The sequence below is a fragment of the Sturnira hondurensis genome, unplaced genomic scaffold (assembly GCF_014824575.4).
Source record: "Sturnira hondurensis isolate 20B ecotype Veracruz unplaced genomic scaffold, ASM1482457v3 Scaffold0001872, whole genome shotgun sequence".
Lineage (NCBI taxonomy): Eukaryota > Metazoa > Chordata > Mammalia > Chiroptera > Phyllostomidae > Sturnira > Sturnira hondurensis.
The window spans coordinates 4118267-4138123 of NW_028074503.1; the positions used below are offsets into that span (position 1 = coordinate 4118267).

At 39.1% G+C, this 19857-nt stretch overlaps 1 protein-coding gene across 3 annotated transcripts in view; it reads right to left on the bottom strand.

Moving 5' to 3' along the window:
• The window catches only part of OSBPL1A (oxysterol binding protein like 1A), a 213414-nt gene that overhangs the window by 171049 nt on the left and 22508 nt on the right, over positions 1-19857 (bottom strand). For 2 of the 3 annotated variants that reach the window (XM_037032020.1, XM_037032009.1), the window contains 2 exons: positions 16614-16699; positions 15596-15670 (listed from right to left, as the gene is read on the bottom strand). The exons of the other annotated variant lie outside the window; for it this stretch is intronic. In XM_037032020.1, the coding sequence (XP_036887915.1) occupies positions 15596-15670; positions 16614-16699 (161 nt within the window). The remainder of the gene's footprint in view (positions 1-15595; positions 15671-16613; positions 16700-19857) is intronic. 3 annotated transcript variants of the gene reach the window in all.

The following is a 19857-nucleotide window of genomic DNA, read 5'->3' on the forward strand; positions in this document are numbered from 1 at the left end:
GGTCAGTACATTTTTAGGGACTCAGGAGTCTGGGTAATGCTAGGACACAGCCTCCAAGGTAAAGAACCAATTATTCCATTGTGCACTTCCCAAAATATAGAGAGGGAGGCACAATGTCTGGCTGGCCTCTTCAGGTTCTGGGGCAGCCTATTCCACAGCTTGGGATAATACTCTGATCCATTTGGCAAGAGATGAAAAGGCTGCCTGAACACTGGGCTCATGTGTCAAAGAACCAGCAGGCAAGAAAACTCATCATCTCAGCAGAGTAACTGAACTTGAACATCAGAAGAAAATAGGTCTAATCAAAATGGGGATGTGGGGGAATATGTACAAGATACAGATGATACACTTAGGTGTCTCTTGGTTTGCCCCTGTCCTATTTTAACAGTAAGTGGACAAGTGCAGCAAGCCCAGCCTAAGAAGGGCAGGGTAACCTCCAGGGATGAGGGCCTGAGCCACACCACCAGGTAAGCCATGCAGACCACATGGTCTACGCAAGGGGAGGAGGAATCTAGAATGGATAGTAGGAGAGAGAGAAGATGATTCAGGTATGACCTCCCTCACCCAAGACCAACTATGGGGACAGGGACTACAGTCTGTCCCACCAATTTTCTTCTGCTAAGTTTCTCCCAGGGGGGAGGCCCACTGGATCCCTGAAGGAGCTGCTCCCAGAAATGTATGAAGAAACGAAGCTGAGTGGAATAAATGGCGCGTGTAGCCAAAGCTGCGATGCACCATGCAGGTTCTGCGATGCACCTTTGAGGAATCAAGGACTTCCTACCCCAACTGCTGGGAGAGCCTGGGAAGCAGCCTTTCGATGTCAGCCCAACCTACAAGAAATATTTTTTATACCTTTATTTCAGGGTTGTCACTTTCCATTAAATGAAACATGACAAATTGTTTAGACAGTGCCTCACACATGATATTTAATACATAAACATGAAAAATGCTATCCTAGGAAACAAAATAGATAAACTTATAGGAACCACAGGATTATATGTATCTTGTATATGTGAGGTGAGAGAGACACAATTCCTGAGCCACAGGATACAGGAGGCACTTGTTTTAAACGTATTCTCAGCTGTTAGAAGATAGTAAGTCCAACCAAAGATCACTACTACAATCCAATTGTTTACCATACTGATTCTATCCCTATTTTAAACTGATTACAAAAGAGGTAGAAACACCACAATTTGAACTGCATTTGAAAAATAAACTAAAGTAAGGAACAACTGCTAAATACACCTGGAAATTCTGGTTCATTAATCTTTATTAAGGAACACTAGGGGTCGCTAATGTACCAAGAAAAGCCCAGTGGCCCCTCATAAAATTTTGGGCACTGTATTTTATATATTCCAAAGGACAAGAATTTAAAATGCTCTATAATAAACCAAATCCCTGTTCAACTTACCATTCTATTTATTAAATCACAGAATCTTATTATCATAATATAATTTATCTTCACGGTAAAAGATTACATCAAAATAAGAATTTAATTCCTTTCATGAGTATAATTAGAAACTTTTTGCAAAATTCATTCATGCTTGGATATTGAGCACATAAAATTTTAATGTTTCCTATGTAATCTAACCATTTAGCTTCAGCTAAATTTTATATTCTAATATAATAGATAATAGATGCTAATGTTAAAAATCAGACTAAGACCCAACTTGGCACAGTCTCATGCTCAGAGTCCAAGAAGACAGCAGAAGTGGTCAAATACGTAAAGAATGAAGCAGAGATGAATGAGCTGATTTGATCTAGGTGATGGCAGAGATGGGCAGTAAGACTTGGGGGTCCTAGTGGATGACACAGCAAATGAAACATGTTAATTCTTTGAAAGCAAGATTATTGCAATCCAGTAGTAGAATTAAGACATAATCTAACGATCACTCTAATACAAAGATGAATGAAAGTACAATAATGCACCTGGGAAATCCAGAAAAACACAGCTTCCTTCCAGACTCAGAAGTGAGGAAAGAACTGATGCAGACAGCGTTTGTGCTGCACTTTCAAGAATGGGTGGACTTGGGCCACGAAGAAAGAGATTACAAAGAACGTAAGTGCACAGAAAACAACGGGCAGTGCAGCTACAAAGAGAAAACAGCAAGTACTTTATTGATGGTCAGGACGATTAAACGATTGACGATTCAAGTCATTTGAAACTCCACAGAAGTCCAGCATAACAATGAACCCACTACCTTTACTTTTTACTGTTTTACTATAAAAGGTACTTTATTCTCAGCTTTATTAAGACGCCATATCTGGTTCACAAGTATCAACATATTAACAAATATACCGGAATGATGTAAAATGTCCTAATTCATACACACTTAGCACATATTTAAAGGGCTGGTTTATGATAATTTATATAAAAATGACTTAAATCTAGCCATTAGAATAATGAAAAGTATAAAATGTAATAAATGTATTCAGCTCATGATCACTATACAAATTTTCCAATTATGGGATTATAAAATAGCCTTTAGGGACACATGCAGGTACAGGCAGGCGGGGGGCTGCTGCAGGCCTACTGTGTGACTGTGGATTGTATTCTTCAGCTGGATCACCACTAGGCCCAATGTAAAGCCTTGAGAGTCAGATTTCATTTATTGGAGTTCCAAGATGACTGCAAGTAGAAGCTCTATCTACTGGCTGTGACACTGATGTAGTCATCAGGGGCAATTGCTTGTTTTGGCAGGGTTTTTTCTTGCATTGTTTGGCTTTCTTCTGCCAACACCTATACAACAGTGTACAACATGTAGAGGGAGTTGAGCCTCTTGCCAGTGAGACAGAGGGGAGTTCACAGCAACAAACGGGCCAATAATAATCAGGACCCAAATACAACAGGAGAGTCCACATGACTCACAGAGGTCATTCCTAGAGCATCCAGATCAGGAGATCAAGGAGTCTGCAGCACTGGGTCCCACAGGTGTCCTAACACACAAGGCCACTTCACAAGACAGAGAGTCAGAGCAGATCAACCTAATACATAGAAACAAACACAAAGAGACAAGTAAAATGGGGAGACAAAGAAACAACCCTCAAGTGAAAGAAAAGGAGGAATCTTCAGAAAAAGAACTAAATGAAATCAAGACATGTAATTTATCAGACATAGAGTTCAAAGTAATGGTTATAAGGATGCTCAAGGAACTTACAACTACAAGGAACATCATGGGACCTACATTGGCATGACAAAGTACATAGAAACCTTGAATAAGAACTGGAAATGAAGAATAAAATATCTGAAATGAAGAACACACTAGATAGAATTAAAAACGGGCTATACAAAGCAGATGATCAAATCAGCAAGTTGGAAGAAAAGGTAGGGAAAAAAACACCCAGTTAGAAAAAACAAAATGAAAAAAGAGGATAGTTTAAGGGACCTTTGGGACAATGTGAAACATAACAATATCCGCATCATAAGGATTCCAGAAGGAGAAGGAAAGGAGAAAGGGATAGAAAACCTGTCTGAGAAAATGAAAGAAAACTTCCCTAACCTACTGAGGGGAAATAAGTCACGGAAGTTCAGGAAGCACAGAGGGTGCCAATGAAAATGAACCCAAAGAGATGAACCTATTCCTAGACACAATACAATCAAAATGGCAAAATTTAAAGACAAAGAGAGACTCTTAAAAGCAGCAAGGGAGAAACAGCTAGTAATACATAAGGGAGTGCAGATAAGACTATCAGCTGATTTTGCAACAGAAACACTACAGAGCAGAAGGGATTGGCACAAAATATTCCAAGTAATAAAAAGTACCTGAAACCAAGACTACTCTAAACAGCAAGGCTCTCATTTAAAAATAGAAGGCAAAATAAAGCGCTTCCAAGACAAAAGAAGGCTAAAACAGCACACCTCCACCAGGACAGCAATGCAAGAGGTGCTAAAGGGACTGCTATGAGGAGGAGAAGGGGTATGGGAGGCAGAGAAGTAGAAGAAGAAATAGAGAGAGAAGCTAGGAAACACAGGTACGAAGAGAAAAAATGGCAATGAATAAGTACCTATCAAAAATAACCTTAAATGTAAGTGTATTAAATGCTCCAATCAAAAGACCCAGTGTAGCTGAACAGGTAAGAAAACACGACCCACCTCCCTCTCATTCTCCCTCCCTTCTCATCTCTGTAAAAATAAATAAGTAAAATATTTTTAATTTAAAAAAAGAAAAAGAAAAATGACGCACACATATGCAGTCTGCAAGAGACCCACATCAGAACAAAAGATAAACACAAGCAGAAAATAAAGGTATGGAAAAATACATTCCATGCAAATGTAGTTGGAAAAAAACCTGCTGTAGCAATACTTACATCAGACAAAATAGACGTCAAAACAAAGCTCATAACGAGAGACAAACAAGGTCACCACATAATACTTCAGGCAGTAGTCCAAAAAAAGGATATAACTTTTGTAAACATACATGTACCCAATATAGGTAGCATTTCTGGCTTGTAGGTACACCTAAATATATAAAGAAAATATTTAAGGACTTTCAGAGACAGTCAATATAGGGGATTTTAACACCTCACTGTCAACAATGAACAGATCTCCCAAACAAAATATCAACAAAAATATTGCAAAATCACCCTGGCTGGTGTGGCTCAGTGGATGGAATGCTAGCCTGCGAACCAAAGGGACTCTGGTTCAATTCCCAGTCAGAGCGCATGCCTGGGTTGTGGGCCAGGTCCCCAGTAAGGAGAGCACAAGAGGCAACTATATATTGATGTTTCTCTTCCTCTCTCCTTCCTTTCCCCTCTCTCTAAAAATAAATAATTAAAATCTTTAAAAAATACTGCAGAACTTAACAACACTTTAGATCAAATGTACTTAATTGATATGTATAGAACATTTCACTTCAAAGAAGCAAAATACACATTCTTCTCAAATGCACATTGATCCTTCTCAAAGACAGTCCACATGGTAGCACAAAACAAGCCTCAACAAATTCAAGAAATTGAAATCATATGAAGCATCTTCATGGATCACTATGGCTTAAAACTAACAACAAACTTCAAGGGAAGAAAACTAAAAAATATTCAAATATATGGAGGCTGGGTTAATGTTATCAAATAATGAATAGGTTAAAATGGTATCAAGGAAGAAATAAAAAAGTATCTGAAAACAAATGAAAATGAACACACAACAAACCAAAAACCCATGGAACAAAGTGAAGGCAGTGCTGTGTGGGAAGTTCATAGAAATACAGGCTTACCTGGAGAAGATCGAAAAATCTCAAATACAACAACCTAACCCTACACATATAAGAACTAGAGGAACAACAACAAACAAAGCCAGAAGCAGCAGAAAGAAAGAAACAATCAATATCAGAGCAGAATTAAATGACAAAGACTAAAAAATCAATTCAAAGGATCAATGGATCCAGGAGCTGATACTTGGAAAAGATAAACAAGACTGACAAACTGTTAACCAGACATATCAAGATGAAAAGACAGAGGACCCAAATAAATATAATCAGAAATGAAAGAGAAGCAGTTACAACTGATACCACAGAAATACAAAGGACTGTAAGAAATTACTATGAAAAACTATTTGCCAAGAAACTGGACAACCTGGGCAAAATGGATAAATTTCTAGAAACATACAATCTTCCAAAACTAAATCAGGAAGAAGCAGAAAACCTAATTATACCTATAACAACTAACAAAATTGAAGCAGTTATCAAAAAACTACCAACACACAAAAGCCCTGGACCAGAATTTCACAGGCAAATTTTACCAAACATTCAAAGAACTAACACCTATACTTCTCAAACTATTTCAAAAAATTAAAGAAGAGGAAAAACATCAAAACTCTTTTTAAGAGGCCAGATTTATCCTAATCCCAAAACTAGGTAAGGACACAACAAAGAAAGAAAATTAAAGGCCAATATCTCTGATGAACATAGATGCCAAAATCCTCAACAAAATACTAGCAAAGCAGATCCAACAACACATTAAAAAGATCATTCACCATGATCAAGTGGGATTCATCCCAGGGGTGCAAGGATGGTACAATATTTGCAAGTCAATAAACATAATACATCACATAAACAAAAGACAAAAATCACATGATCATATCAACAGATGCAGTCAAAGCAGTTGATGAAATCCAGCACCAGCCCTGGCTGGTGTGGCTCAGTGGATTGAGTGCCAGCCTGTGAGCCAAAGGGTTGCCAATTTGATTCCCAGTCAGGGCACATGTCTGGGTTGCAGACCAGTAGGAGGTGCATGAGAGGCAATCACACACTGATGTTTCTGTCCCTCTTTCTCCCTCCCTTCTATCTAAAAATTAATAAATAAATCTTAAAAAAATAAAACCTAGCACCCATTTGTTGATTAAAAAACACTCTGCAAAGTGGCAATAGAGGAAGCATACCACAAAATAATAAAGGCTATATACACAAAAATCTACTGCCAACATCACAATGGGCAAAAACTAAAAGTGTTTCCCTTAAGATAAGGAACAAGACAAGGGTCCTGCTTTTAAGACTCTCATTCAACATGGTGGAGCTCCTAGCCACAGTGATCAGACAAGAAGAAATGAAAGGCATCCAAATTGGAAAGGAGGAAGTAAAACTATCATGATTTGCAGATGACATGACTAGGTACACAGAAAACCCTACAGGTTCCACCAAAAAAACTACTCACCTAAGAAGTGAATTTAGCAAAGTAGCAGGATACAAAGTCAATATTCAGAAATTGATGGCATTTTTGTATACCAGTAATGAACTATCAGAAAAGGAAGCTAAGAAAAAAATCCCACTGACAATAAGAACAAAAAATAAATAAAAAATAAAAATAATGTACATAGGAATAAACTTAACCAAAGAGTAAAAGACTGTTCTCAGAAAACCAAGTAACACTGAAGAAAGAAAGTGAGGAAGACACAAACAAATGGAAGCATCTAGCATGTTCAGGGATTGGAAGAAGTAACATCATTAAAATGTCTGTACTACCCAAAGCAATCTATAGATTCAATGCAATTCCTATTAAAGTACTAAAGGCATATTTCACACATCTATAACAAATATTTCAAAAATTTATATGGAAACTAAAAAGACCCCCAATAGCCACAGCAATCATGGGAGAGAAGAAAAAAGTAGGAGGGATCACAATACCTAACATCAAACTATATTACAAGGCCACTGTAATCAAAATAGTCTGGTACTGGTATAAGAACAGACACATAGATCAGTGGAACAGAATAGAGAGCCCAGAAATAAATCCATGTCTCTACAGTCAATTAATATTCGACTAAGGGGGCATGAGCATACAATGGAGTGAAAATAATCTCTTCAATAAATGGTGTTGGGAGAATTGGACTGTTACATGCAAAAAAAAAAAAATGAAATGACCACCAACTTACACCATATAGTGGAATAAACTCAAAATGGATAAAAGGCTTAAACATAAGTAGTGATACCATAAAAATCTTAGAGAAAAACATAAGCAATAAAATTTCAGATATCCCACACAGCAATATTTTTGCCAAAATAGCTCCTAGGGCAGGAGAAATAACAGAAAAAATACAAACGGGACTACATCAAATTAAAAAGCTTCTACACATCCAAAGAAACCATCGTCAGAGTGAAAAGGGAAATGACCACATGGAAGAACATATTTGCCAATGAATGATACATCAGATACAGGTTTGATCTCTAAAATACATAAAGAATTCATATGATTTGACACTAAGAAGACAAACAATCCAACTTAAAAATGGGCAAAACATCTGAACAGACAATTCTCCAAGGAGGACACATAGAGGGACCACAGACATATGAAAAATGTTCAATATTACTAGCCATTAGAGAGATGCAAATTAACACCACAATGAGATATCACTTCACATCTGCCAAAATGGCTATCATTAATAAATCAACAAATAACAAGTGCTGGCAAGGACGCAGAGAAATGGGACCCCTAGTGCACTGTCGGTGGGAATGCAGACTGGTGCAGCCCCTGTGGAAAACAGTATGGAATTTCCTTAAAAAATTAAAAATGGAACGGCCTTATGACCCAGTGATTTCTCTGCTGGGAATATGTCCTAAAAATCCCAAAACACCAATTCAAAAGACCTTATGTACCCCTATATTCATAGCAGCACTATATACAATAGCCAACTGTTGGAAATGGCCCAGGTATCCATCAGTAGATGAATGGATTAAAAAATTGTGGTACATTTACACAATGGGATACTACACAGTGGAAAGAAAGAAGGAGTTCCTATCCTTTGCTATAGCATGGATGGAACTAGAGACTATCGTGCTAAGTGAAATAAGGCAGTCAGTAAAAGACAAATACTATATGATCTCACTTACAAGAGGAATATAGTGAACAAAATAAACAAATGAGCAAAACAGAACCAGAGACATGGAAACAGGGAACAGACTGACAGCTGCCAGAAGAAAGAGGGGAAGGGGGAATGGTGAAAAGAATGGGTAAGGATTAGTCAATGAATATGGATGAGTGACCCATGGACACAGACAAGTGTAGGGACAGACTGTGGGAGCAGGGGTCAGACTGTGGGAGCAGAGACAGAGGAAAGCAAAGGTGGGAAAACTGGGATACTGTAACAGAATAAACAATAAAAAATAAAAATAACTGTTAGGGATCATGTCAGAATACAGTCAATAATCAGAATACATAAGAAACACAAGGCCTGTCCAGAAAGTATACAGTCATGTAATATGAAAATAGAGATGTTTATTGAAAAAGATACAGGAAATATTGTACATAAGATAATGACATCTCAGTCCCCGTCAAAGTAGGCACCTTGGGACCTCACACAGTTCTCCCAGTTGCCATCAGCTGCTGTATTATATTTTTCTGAATCTCATCAATGTTCTGAAATCTCTTCCCTCCCAAAGGTGATTTTAGTTTTACAAAAACCCAGAAGTTACAAGTTGCCAAATCTGGGTTGTAGGGAGCTGAATCACTTGGGTGATTTGATGTTTTGCCAAAATACTCTTCACGAGACCTGATGCATGAGCAGGCATGTTGTTGTGATGAAGCTGCCAATCACTAGTTGCCCATAGCTATTGCCTTTTGAATCATCCAAATAGCTTCTGTGGAGGAGTGTTCAAGCTTAATGCAAAATTTGATGTAGATTCATTGCTCTACTCACTATGTAATTTTGCATGCAATGGCCACACAGTACACATGCTCACTCAACGGCATCTACCACCCCCACTGACTAGTACAGTGAAGTCATCATTGTTCATGCATGCGCATTCCAGTCCACTTTCCTTGGCTGCCAGGTTACATGGATGTGGCACAAACATGTGCCAGGTTACATGGATGTTGTTAACACAACATTCTTGTTGTGTTAACAAATGGCTGGACTTTTTCCAGACAGATGTCATATACCCTCTGCCATAGTTAATTTATCAAATCATTCAAATAATCAAAAAATTATCAGGGAAAGGGAGTTAAGGAACTTTTCACTATAGTGGTATGAAGAGATCTGAGAATTGTAATTCTAAAAATTAGTTATAAAACTGGATAAAATTACAAAACCTCATTTCACAGTGCTGGATATGCGCTAAGACAAAAATAAATGGAGAGGCACACTCAACAGGAACTAGAACTTCAGGCAAGAGCACCAGGAGTTTTTAGCCATCCAGTCACAGGCTATTCCCATCCTCCAACCCCTCCCCACAGAAGTTTGACCAGGCCAGGGTTGTCAGTGAAAACCAATAGCTTTGCTTCCAGAGGGAACTGACTTGATTTGGAGCAAACAGCCAAGAGGCATTGTTGGTAAATTAGCAAATTCAATAGGAAACAAACAGGAAACCTATGGGTCTGGCAGCATGAGGCTCCCATTAAAGTATATTAGTTTTCTACTGCTGCTGTAATGAATTAGCACAAACTTGCCAGATTAAAGCATCACAAATCTATTATATTACAGTTCTGTATTTCAGAAGTCCAAAATTGGTCTCACTGGGCTAGAATCAAAGTGTCAGCAAGGGCTGTATCCCTCTTGGAAGCTGTAGAGGAAAATTCATCTCCTTGCTTTTTTTCCCAGCTTCTAAAGGCTGCCCACATTCCCTGATTCATGGTGCCCGTCCTCCCTTTCCAAGCCAGAAATGCTACATCTCTCTGACCATTTTCTGAGGCACATCTCCCCCTCAATTCTGACTCTTCTTCTGACTCCCTCTTACACTTTTAATGACCTTTGTTATTACAATGGATTCACCCAGATAATCCAGATTAATTTTCCTGTCTTAAGGTCAGCTGATTACCAACCTCAATTCCATCTGCGACTTTAATTTTGCCTTACCATGTAACCCAACATACCCACAATACCACACTCTATTTGATAAAACAACCAAATTGAAAATCAGTTGAGATAACTGCCTTGTCAACTAACTTAACCTAATGAACATTTACAGAATACCTCACTCTAATAAGAAACATTATCCAAGACAGATCAAATACTATGCTACATAAAGGAATTAAAAAATACCTCAAAATGAATAAAAATAAAAGAAAACACATATCCAAATTTCCTACATGCAGCTAAAAGAAAAAAAATCATAGCTTTAAAAAAATCCCTCTACTAAAAAAGAACAAAAAACTCAAATCATATTCAAAGTCTTTAATGAACAAAAGGAGGAATAGGAAATGAAAAGCAAAGAAAAAATAATGATTAGAGCACAATCAATAAAATAAATAAAAACAGTACAGAATGTCAATGAAACCAAATGTTAGTTCTTTGAAAAGATCGATAAAATTGATAAATTTTTAGCTAAACTAACCAAGGCAAAAAGAATACCCAAATTACCAAAAACAAATAAAATATTACCAATCCGACAGATATGCAAAGAAGTATAGAAGAATATTATTAACTTTATGCCAACAAATTAGACAACTTAGTTAAATGGAGAAAAACCTATAAAGACAAAACTATCAAAAACACAGAAAGAAATAGAAAATCTGAATGGAGCTATATAAAAATAGTTAATTGACTTAGTAATTTAAAAATCTTCATTTACAAGCTCTGGCTGGTGTAGCTCAGTGGATTGAGCATGAGCACGTGAACCAAAGAATCGTGATTTGATTCCCAGTCAAGGCACATGCCTGGGTTGTAGGCCAGTTGCCAGCAGGGGATATACAAGAGGCAACCATACATTGATATTTCTCTCCCTCTTTCCTCCCCTTCCACTGTAAAGATCAATAAATAAAATATAAAAAAAACAATCTTCCTTTACAGAAAGTCCAAGCTTAGATGATTTTACTGGTATATGCCACCAAATATTTAAAGAAATACCAAACCTTCATGACATATTTTAGAAAACAGTGGAAGGAAGAACATTTCCAGCTCATTCTATACACAAACATATCTCAAGGAAACTATACAGCAGGATCTCTCATAAATACAGGCCCAAAAAACAATATTAACAAACAGATCCTAGTAACATATAAAAAGAATCAGTAACCAATACCAAATGGAACTTATACAGAAATGTAAGGTTGGCTCAACATCCCAAATCAATCACTGTAATACACCACATTAACAGACTAATGAACAGAAATCACATGATCATCTCAAAAGACAGGAAAAACACTTGACACCTATTCATGACAAGAATGCTCAACAAAGTAGAAATAGAAGAAAACTTGCTTGACCTAATAAAGAGCATCTAAAAGAAAGTTACAACTAACATCATGTTTATTGGTAGAAGACTAGATGCTGTTCCCCTAAGATCAAAAACCCAAGGTAAGGATTTCTGCTCTCACCATATCTACTCATTATTCCAACACTCTAATGGAATCTAGTAGTAAAATAAGGAAGGGGAAAAGCATCCAGATCAGAAAGGAAGAAGCACATTTGTCTTTATTTGTAGACAATGTGATCAAGTATTTAGAAAATGCTATGGAATCTACCAAAACCTAATAAAATTGATCAGTTCAGCAAGGGCAGAGAATACAAGATCAACGCTAAAAATTAATTATCTGTCTATATAGAAGCAAAGAGGAAAATTATATTCAAAGTGGCATAAAAAAACTAAAAAGCACAGGGAAAGATTTAACAGAAGGAGTACAAGATCTGTACATTGCAAACCTCAAAACATTAAAGAAGATCTAAATAAATGGAGAGGCTCTTTGTGCTCATGGACTCAGTGACTCAATATTTTTAACGTGGCATTTCTTCCCAAATTGATCTACAGATTCAAGACAACACAATTCCTATCAAAACTCTAATAGGTGTCTCTAGAAAAATTGACAAGATGATCCTAAAATTTATACGGACATGCCAACTTTTGACTGAGAATAGCCAAAATAATTTTTAAATTTATTTAATTATTTTTCCAGTACAATTTTCTGTCTATTACTTCCATCCCAACCGCCCCCGTGCTCCCCCCTCCCTCCCATTTCCACCCTTCTTAGTTGTTATCCATGTATCCTTTATATTTGTTCCTCTAAATCCCTCCCCTGTTTCCCCAGAAATTCCCTCCCCTCTGGTTGGGACACCAAAATAATTTTTTAAAAGAAGATCATAGTTGGAGAGTTTATACTACTCAATATCAAAACTTAATTATAAAACTATTGTAANTGTGCTCATGGACTCAGTGACTCAATATTTTTAACACGGCATTTCTTCCCAAATTGATCTACAGATTCAAGACAACACAATTTCTATAAAAACTCTAATAGGTGTCTCTAGAAAAATTGACAAGATGATCGTAAAATTTATATGGACATGCCAACTTTTGACTGAGAATAGCCAAAATAATTTTTTAAATTTATTTAATTATTTTTCAAGTACAGTTTTCTGTCTATTACTCCCATCCCAACCCCCCCCCCGTGCTCCCCTCTCCCTCCCATTTCCACCCTTCTTAGTTGTTGTCCATGTATCCTTTATATTTGTTCCTCTAAATCCCTCCCCTATTTCCCCAGAAATTCCCTCCCCTCTGGTTAGGACACCAAAATAATTTTTTAAAAGAAGATCATAGTTGGAGAGTTTATACTACTCAATATCAAAACTTAATTATAAAACTATTGTAATAAAGACAGTGTGATACTGGTGTAAGGACAGGCAGGCAGAGAATAACAATCCAAAAGTAAACCCCTACATTTATGGCTAATTTATTCCAACAAAGATGCAAAGGCAATCCCAAGGGCAGAGTCTTTTCAATAAACAGTGACCAGATTTTTAAAATGTGGTATATCCATATAATAAAATATTATTCAGGACTTCTGCCAAGATAGAGGCATAGGTGGAAACACTGTGCCTTCTCCCACAGCCAAGTCTGAATACAACAAAGGTTTGGAGAACAAAGACACACCCAAAGACCAGAAAATTGAATTATACGGAAGTCTGACAACTACGAACCATTCAACGGGGACGGTAAGAGAGGCGAAGCCAGCAGCGGAGCAGGGTCGGGGAGGACAGATCCCCCGACCTAGGTAAGCAGGCAGCCCGGAACCAGTTGGGGTGTGGGGCAGACTGACCAAGGTCGCACATTCACACATAGTGAGACGGACCACGCAGGCCCCAGGGGGTGAACCCAGTGGTGGAGGGCTGATGGCGGTGGCACACTCGCGTGCAGTGGAACGAAACACGTGGGCCCAGTGACGATGGTGGCTGCGGCGCCAGTGGGGGCCGCGGTGGCAGGCGGCAGGCGGCGCCATTCTTCCTCTTTGACCCCGCCCCCACATACAGCATCACAACCCAGCAATTTAGTTGCCCTGCTCTGGTGAACACCTTAGGACTCCGATCCTGCTATGTAACAGGCACAAACAGCCCAAAAGATGGCGCAAGAAGAACTCAAAGTCCCAGAGCCCATAACTCTAAGTGACCGAGAAATAGCGAACCTCTCAGATGCACAGTTCAAAATAATGGTGATCAGGATGCTCACAGAACTGGTTGATTATAGTCACAAATTAGAGGAATATATGAAGGCTAAACTAATTGAAATGAAGGGAGATGTCCAGGAAACCAATAGCGATGGAAAGGAAACTGGGACTCAAATCAATGGAATGGACCAGAAGGAAGAACAAAACATCCCACCAGAAAGGAATGAAGAAATGAGAATTCAAAAAAATGAGGAGAGGCTTAGGAACCTCCAGGACATCTTTAAACGTTCCAACATCCGGATTATAGGGGTACCAGAAGGGGGAAGGAAACAGCCACGAGTGGAAAACGTATTTGAACAAATAATAAAGGAGAACTTCCCCAGTCTGGCAAAGGAAATAGACTTCCAGGAAATCCAGGAAGCTCAGAGAGTCCCAAAGAAGTTGGACCCAAGAAGGAACACACCAAGGCACATCATAATTACATTAGCCAAGACTAAAATGAAGGAGAGAATCCTAGAAGCAGCAAGGGATAAGGGGACAGTCACCTACAAAGGAGTACCCATCAGACTGTCAGCGGATTTCTCAAAAGAGACCTTACAGGCAAGAAGGGGCTGGAAAGAAGTATTCCAAGTCATGAAATCCAAAGACCTACAGCCAAGATTGCTTTATCCAGCAAAACTTTCATTTAGAATGGAAGGACAGATAAAGTGCTTCTCAGATAAGGTCAAGTTCAAGGAGTTCATCATCACCAAGCCCTTATTATATGAAATGCTAAAGGGACTTATATAAGAAAAAGAAGATGAAAAATATGAACAGTGAAAGGACAGCAAACACACAGTTATTAACAACCACACCTAAAACAAAAGCAAACCAAGAGGACAGCTAGATCAGGAGTAGAACCATAGAAATGAAGAACACATGGAGGGTTAGCAACAGGGTAGTGGGAGGAGGAGAAGGGGGGAGAAGGCACAGAAAATAGCATAGATGGTAGATAAAAAATAGATGGGGGGGAGGGCGAGAATAGTGGGGGAAATACAGAATCTAAAGAACTTGAGACACGTGGTTATAAACTAAGGGGAGGAGAATGGTGGGGGAGGGAGTGTGCAGGGTGGAGGGGAATGAAGGGGGGGAATAGAACAACGGTAATGGTATAATCAATAAAATATATTTAAAAAATATTATTCAGTCATAAAAACTAATTACTGATACTTGCTACATCATGGATGAACTTCAACATTATGCTAAAGAGAAGCCAGATACAAGTTTGCATGATTCCATTTATAAGAAATTTCTACAAACAGCATACATCTAGAGACAGACAGCAAATCAGTGGCAGCCTGAAGCTTGTACTCAACGCAGTGAATGAATGCAAACAGCTATGAGGAAACTTTAGTGTTCTAAAACTGGGCTGGGGTGATGGTTGCAGAGATGTGTCAATGTACTAAAAATCACTGAAATGTACACTTACAGCAGGTGAGTTTTATGTAATATAGAAACTGTGTGGTTTTTTTTTTTTAAAGGAAGAATTAGGAGCTTCCCATCCCTGTAGTACACAAGCAGAGACTCAATGAGTTCCTAGCAGGGATGCTAGAGTGGAAGTCTCCATGACCTTCGTCCTTGACTTCACTGTACAATGCTAAAAGCTTATGGCCTTTTGACCCGAAGTGCTAGTTTATGCATTTTTGCACCTTTTCCCAGTTATAATTCATGGGGCTATAAAAAAGAGAATATTTGTGACAGCCCTTCCCAACATTTCACTTGCAAACACTCAAGAGAGAACACAGAACGTTTTCACCTTTCGTCCTGTAAAAGCAGCTCGATGAAGCGGTGTGTCTCCCATGTCATTCAGTACATTTACTTCTGCACCAGCCTAGTAAACAGGAAAACTTTAAACACCCTTCACATATCAAGAAATATACAAATGTGAAAATAATCTCTTAAAAATATATTAAATATTTCAAAAACTAAAGTCATTGTTAATGCTGATTGGTAGTCACTAGTAAAAATAAATGCATTCCATAGTAAAAGTAAATAGTAAACTTCCTGAAAGGTCGAAATCTATCTGATAAGTAGAAAAAGAAAAAGCTGCTTTTCTTTAAAAATCTATACATTTTCATTCAACTTTAAAAACAGCCATATTTTTTTAAAAAGGCAAACCATTTCTGAATGAAATACCATATTTTTGCCACCAATTTAATAAGTTTTCAGAGGGGAAAAAAGGTGACACCATTTTTGTACACATCAATTTTGAGATGCAACCCAATTTCTGAAATACCAAGCTGTGAAAAATTATTAGTGAAAGAATTGAGAAATATGAAGTCTTAAATTATATGGTACTTAAAAATAATTACTGAAATTATTTTTTAATTACTTAGGATATGCTTTGGTTATTTCTGTAACTATTATGGCCAAAAAACTGAAAATTCATAATATTTTCAATAATTTATATGTCCCCTTTTGCAATTTAAAAAGCCAATACTGTAAAAATCACCGTGTGGAGACTGACTGTGGGAGCAGGGGGTGGGCTGTGCAGAGGAGGGCAAAGGGGGAAAAATTGGGACAACTGTAATAGAATAACAATAACACTTTTTTAAACTTGAAAAAAAAAGCCAATACTGTACAAATCAAAAGACTAAAAAATAGAATTTCAATTAACCCGGTTAACCTAACTCATATATTTAGTAAAAACCAATTAGTGTCTTCAGTGAAGAGCCACTGTTTTGAAAAAAATTACAACTTAGTTGGCCTCCCTAAGACTTTTATAGTTTCCATAACAATGTTATATTTATTTAAAATTAAAGTTATAAATATACCTTTAACAGATCCTGAACCACTTGTCTATGTCCAAAATAGCATGCCAGATGAAGAGGTGCCCAGCCCAAATTAGACTTACTTTTTCCTAGAAGTGGAAAAAACGAAGTATTTTTAGATACAATTTAGGTGACTTTACAACAAAATTAATTTCTCTGTAACAGGCTCCTTCAGTACATTGGCCAAAGGCTCTTCCACACTGCACGGCCGGTGAGTGGCCGACAAGAGACAGGCAGAGGGAAAAGGCAATGAGCGCACCGGATTAGCACTTGCAAGGCCCGGGTTCTGCTGCCAGTTTCCTAAGTCGATGTCCTCATTCCTAAAAGGGTGGGAGAAGATGGAAGGGTTACTTTCAAATGAGACGATGGCAAGTGGCTGCTGATTCTAAGGTTCTGAGTCTAACCATCTTGCTGTCATCCAGTAGATGGGATGTTCTTGGCACAGTATTTTCATGAAAAGAACCTCTCTTTGGAAAACTGAAACATGGGAGTGTTAAATTGATGAAGAATTTTCCCCCCAGCATTTGGAAACCTGTTAGCTCAGTAAATAGTGACTGAAAATGGAGTCTTGACTTCAGATAAAATCTCGGGTAATGAGGATATTGGGTTACTGGAGTCCAACTAGATAACAAGAACCAAAGTTAAAGGCAATGAAATGTGAGATCCTAGCAGGAGAGCTGAGAAGAGGTATAAAACAGAAGAGTGTTGTAAAAACTGAAATAAACCAATTTAGAAAAAAATTTAAAAGAACGGGGGAGGGGGACAGTGGGGGCTGTGCACTCTAGCCTGGAGTTCGGATAGCTCTAAGGACTAACCAGAATTCCACGTCAAGCCTGAGAGAATACAGCCTACCAAATGCCCAAAGCCCACCACCCTGGATGGTCTATCAAAGTCCCAGGGGGCACCCCTCAAAAGGAGTCGGAGTTTTACTGCCTGCCTTCAGCTCCTGGATTTGAGCCAACCTCAGCCACCAACCTGTGCACCCAGAACAGGCCTCTAACAACTGTCCCTGTGATCGTTTGCCATCTACCCCAATTGCCACATCTGTTGTCTCTTAAACATGTGCCCTCTGGAGAGACCAGAGAAAATAAATCCTGGAGCCTCAGCCTATTTCACGAAACATTTCTTTTACCCTGTCCTTAACGGAAGCCTAGCTGGCACTGACAGCGATTCTCCTTTACTCCTCAGGTGGAGCCTCATCCCATTCATGCTCCCACTGGTCCCCACCGAACAGAAGTCCCGTGAACCTCCCCATCAAAACACAACGCTGTCTTTGGTCAGTGACTTCACTCACATTACAACTTCTCCTGTAAGACTTCTCCGAACAAGCCATGGCTACAGCACCCACAAACGCCTTCTTTGCTGCCATCTAGCAGCTTCCCAGTGGTTTATCCCTCACCAACTCACTGAGCAACACAGTCTTTCTCCCCACCTCCCCTGACAAATCCTGCCTCCATCACAGGGGTGTCTAGTACCGTTCAGCATCCTGACCTCTATTTCTCAGCCACCCTCATTTCCCATAAACTTTGCCTCTGCTCAGTGTTGGGTACTTGGTCCTAGAGCCTGGATGTCATTACCATCTCTGACCTCATGCACACAGAAAGCCCACTTTTCTCCAAACATCCCACTTTCCAGCTTGTTAGAGGGGTATACTCCCAGACTTGTTCCTCAACTTCATCAGCCCTTCAGTTCTCAATTACTTTTCATGAACATAAATACCCACATTGGGTATTTGGATTAATACCTTCAATAAATCCAACATGTATTTCTTGATCCCTCATAGCAGCATTTCTTTAGTATCCTTTAATACCTTTAATATCCTTGCTTCACTGCCTTTGTCACAGCAACCCAGAAAAACCCCATGTCTGATAAATATACTAGCTCTATTTTTCTGTAACCACACCCAGGTTGCTAAATGGTGACCAAAAAAATAGTAATAACAGAACCCTGCGGATTCATGGCACCATAAATTCCGAATCTCGTACCCTCCACACTGCTTGGCAATTATTTTTACAATGCCCTATTCAGGTGTCCCTTCTATATTCCACAAGAGACAGTTCAGTCCTTCACTATTCTCAATCCTCCTACCACACACACTTCCCCATCAACATGACCTCATCTCTTAGCTTCACACAAGAAGCAGCTTTCATAGAATTCCCTGGGCTTCCTGGCACCAAACCGACCAATGTACCTCTATCTCCTGGCATTCTTCCCTCCTTTCCTCCTGATGTCTAAGGCTGATTGCTCTTCTGGTACCCCAGATGCCCCTCTTCCCTGCTGCTCGAGCATTCCTTTTTCCTCCTTTGTCTGCAACCTCTCTCCCTTCAATTGCAAATAGAAAGGAGCAAGTAGACACTGTTCAGTCTAACCAGCAAACGCAACTCACCCCTCTCAGATTCCATGCTGTCTACCAGCTACCATCCTCCTCCCTCTCCCTGCCCACTCCCAGTCCCCACTTACTCCTTCCAACTCCCTTCCCATCAGCTCCCACCACACACTGTAGACTAGGTGCACCTCCCACCACATCCTTAAAACTGTTCTCAATTGTTATCAATAAATGCTGCCACCAAATCCCAGGGGTACTTCCCAGCTGCCACCGTATTGCAACAATGTTCAGAACTGGATAACATGGCCCCAAGCCGCTCTGGCTCCCACAGCCCTGTGTTCTCTGAGGCTTCCCTCACTGCCCTGCTACTTCGCCCCAGGGTGCTCTGGAAGTTCCACTTTCTCCGGTTAGTCCTTCACTATCGGTATCTCCAATATTATCTCCCGGCCCTTTCCCATCATCCTGTTTATATGCTGTTGACTTCAAAATTCATATTTGCATTTCCAACTATCTACTAGACACCTGCATTGGGATGATACAAAAATACCTCGTGCTCAAAAACTACAAAGCTGCCCTGGCTGGCTTAGCTCAGTGGATTGAGCACAGGCCTGCGAACCATAGGACCACGGTTCGATTCCCAGTCAGGGCACATGCCTGGGTTGCAGGCCGGTTCCTTGCAGGCTAACTCCCAGCAGGGGATGCACAAAAGGCAACCATACATTGATGTTTCTCTCCCTCTCTCCTTCCCCTCTAAAGATAAATAAATAAATAAAATGAAGAAAAAAAAACTACAAAGCTGAACTCAACTGTCTCCTTATATACACACATGCACACACAAAGTCTACCTAGTCCCCTCCCGCATTTGTTTTCACAATAAACTGTTCCATTGTTCACCTCGTTTCTCAAGAGATTAATAGGCAT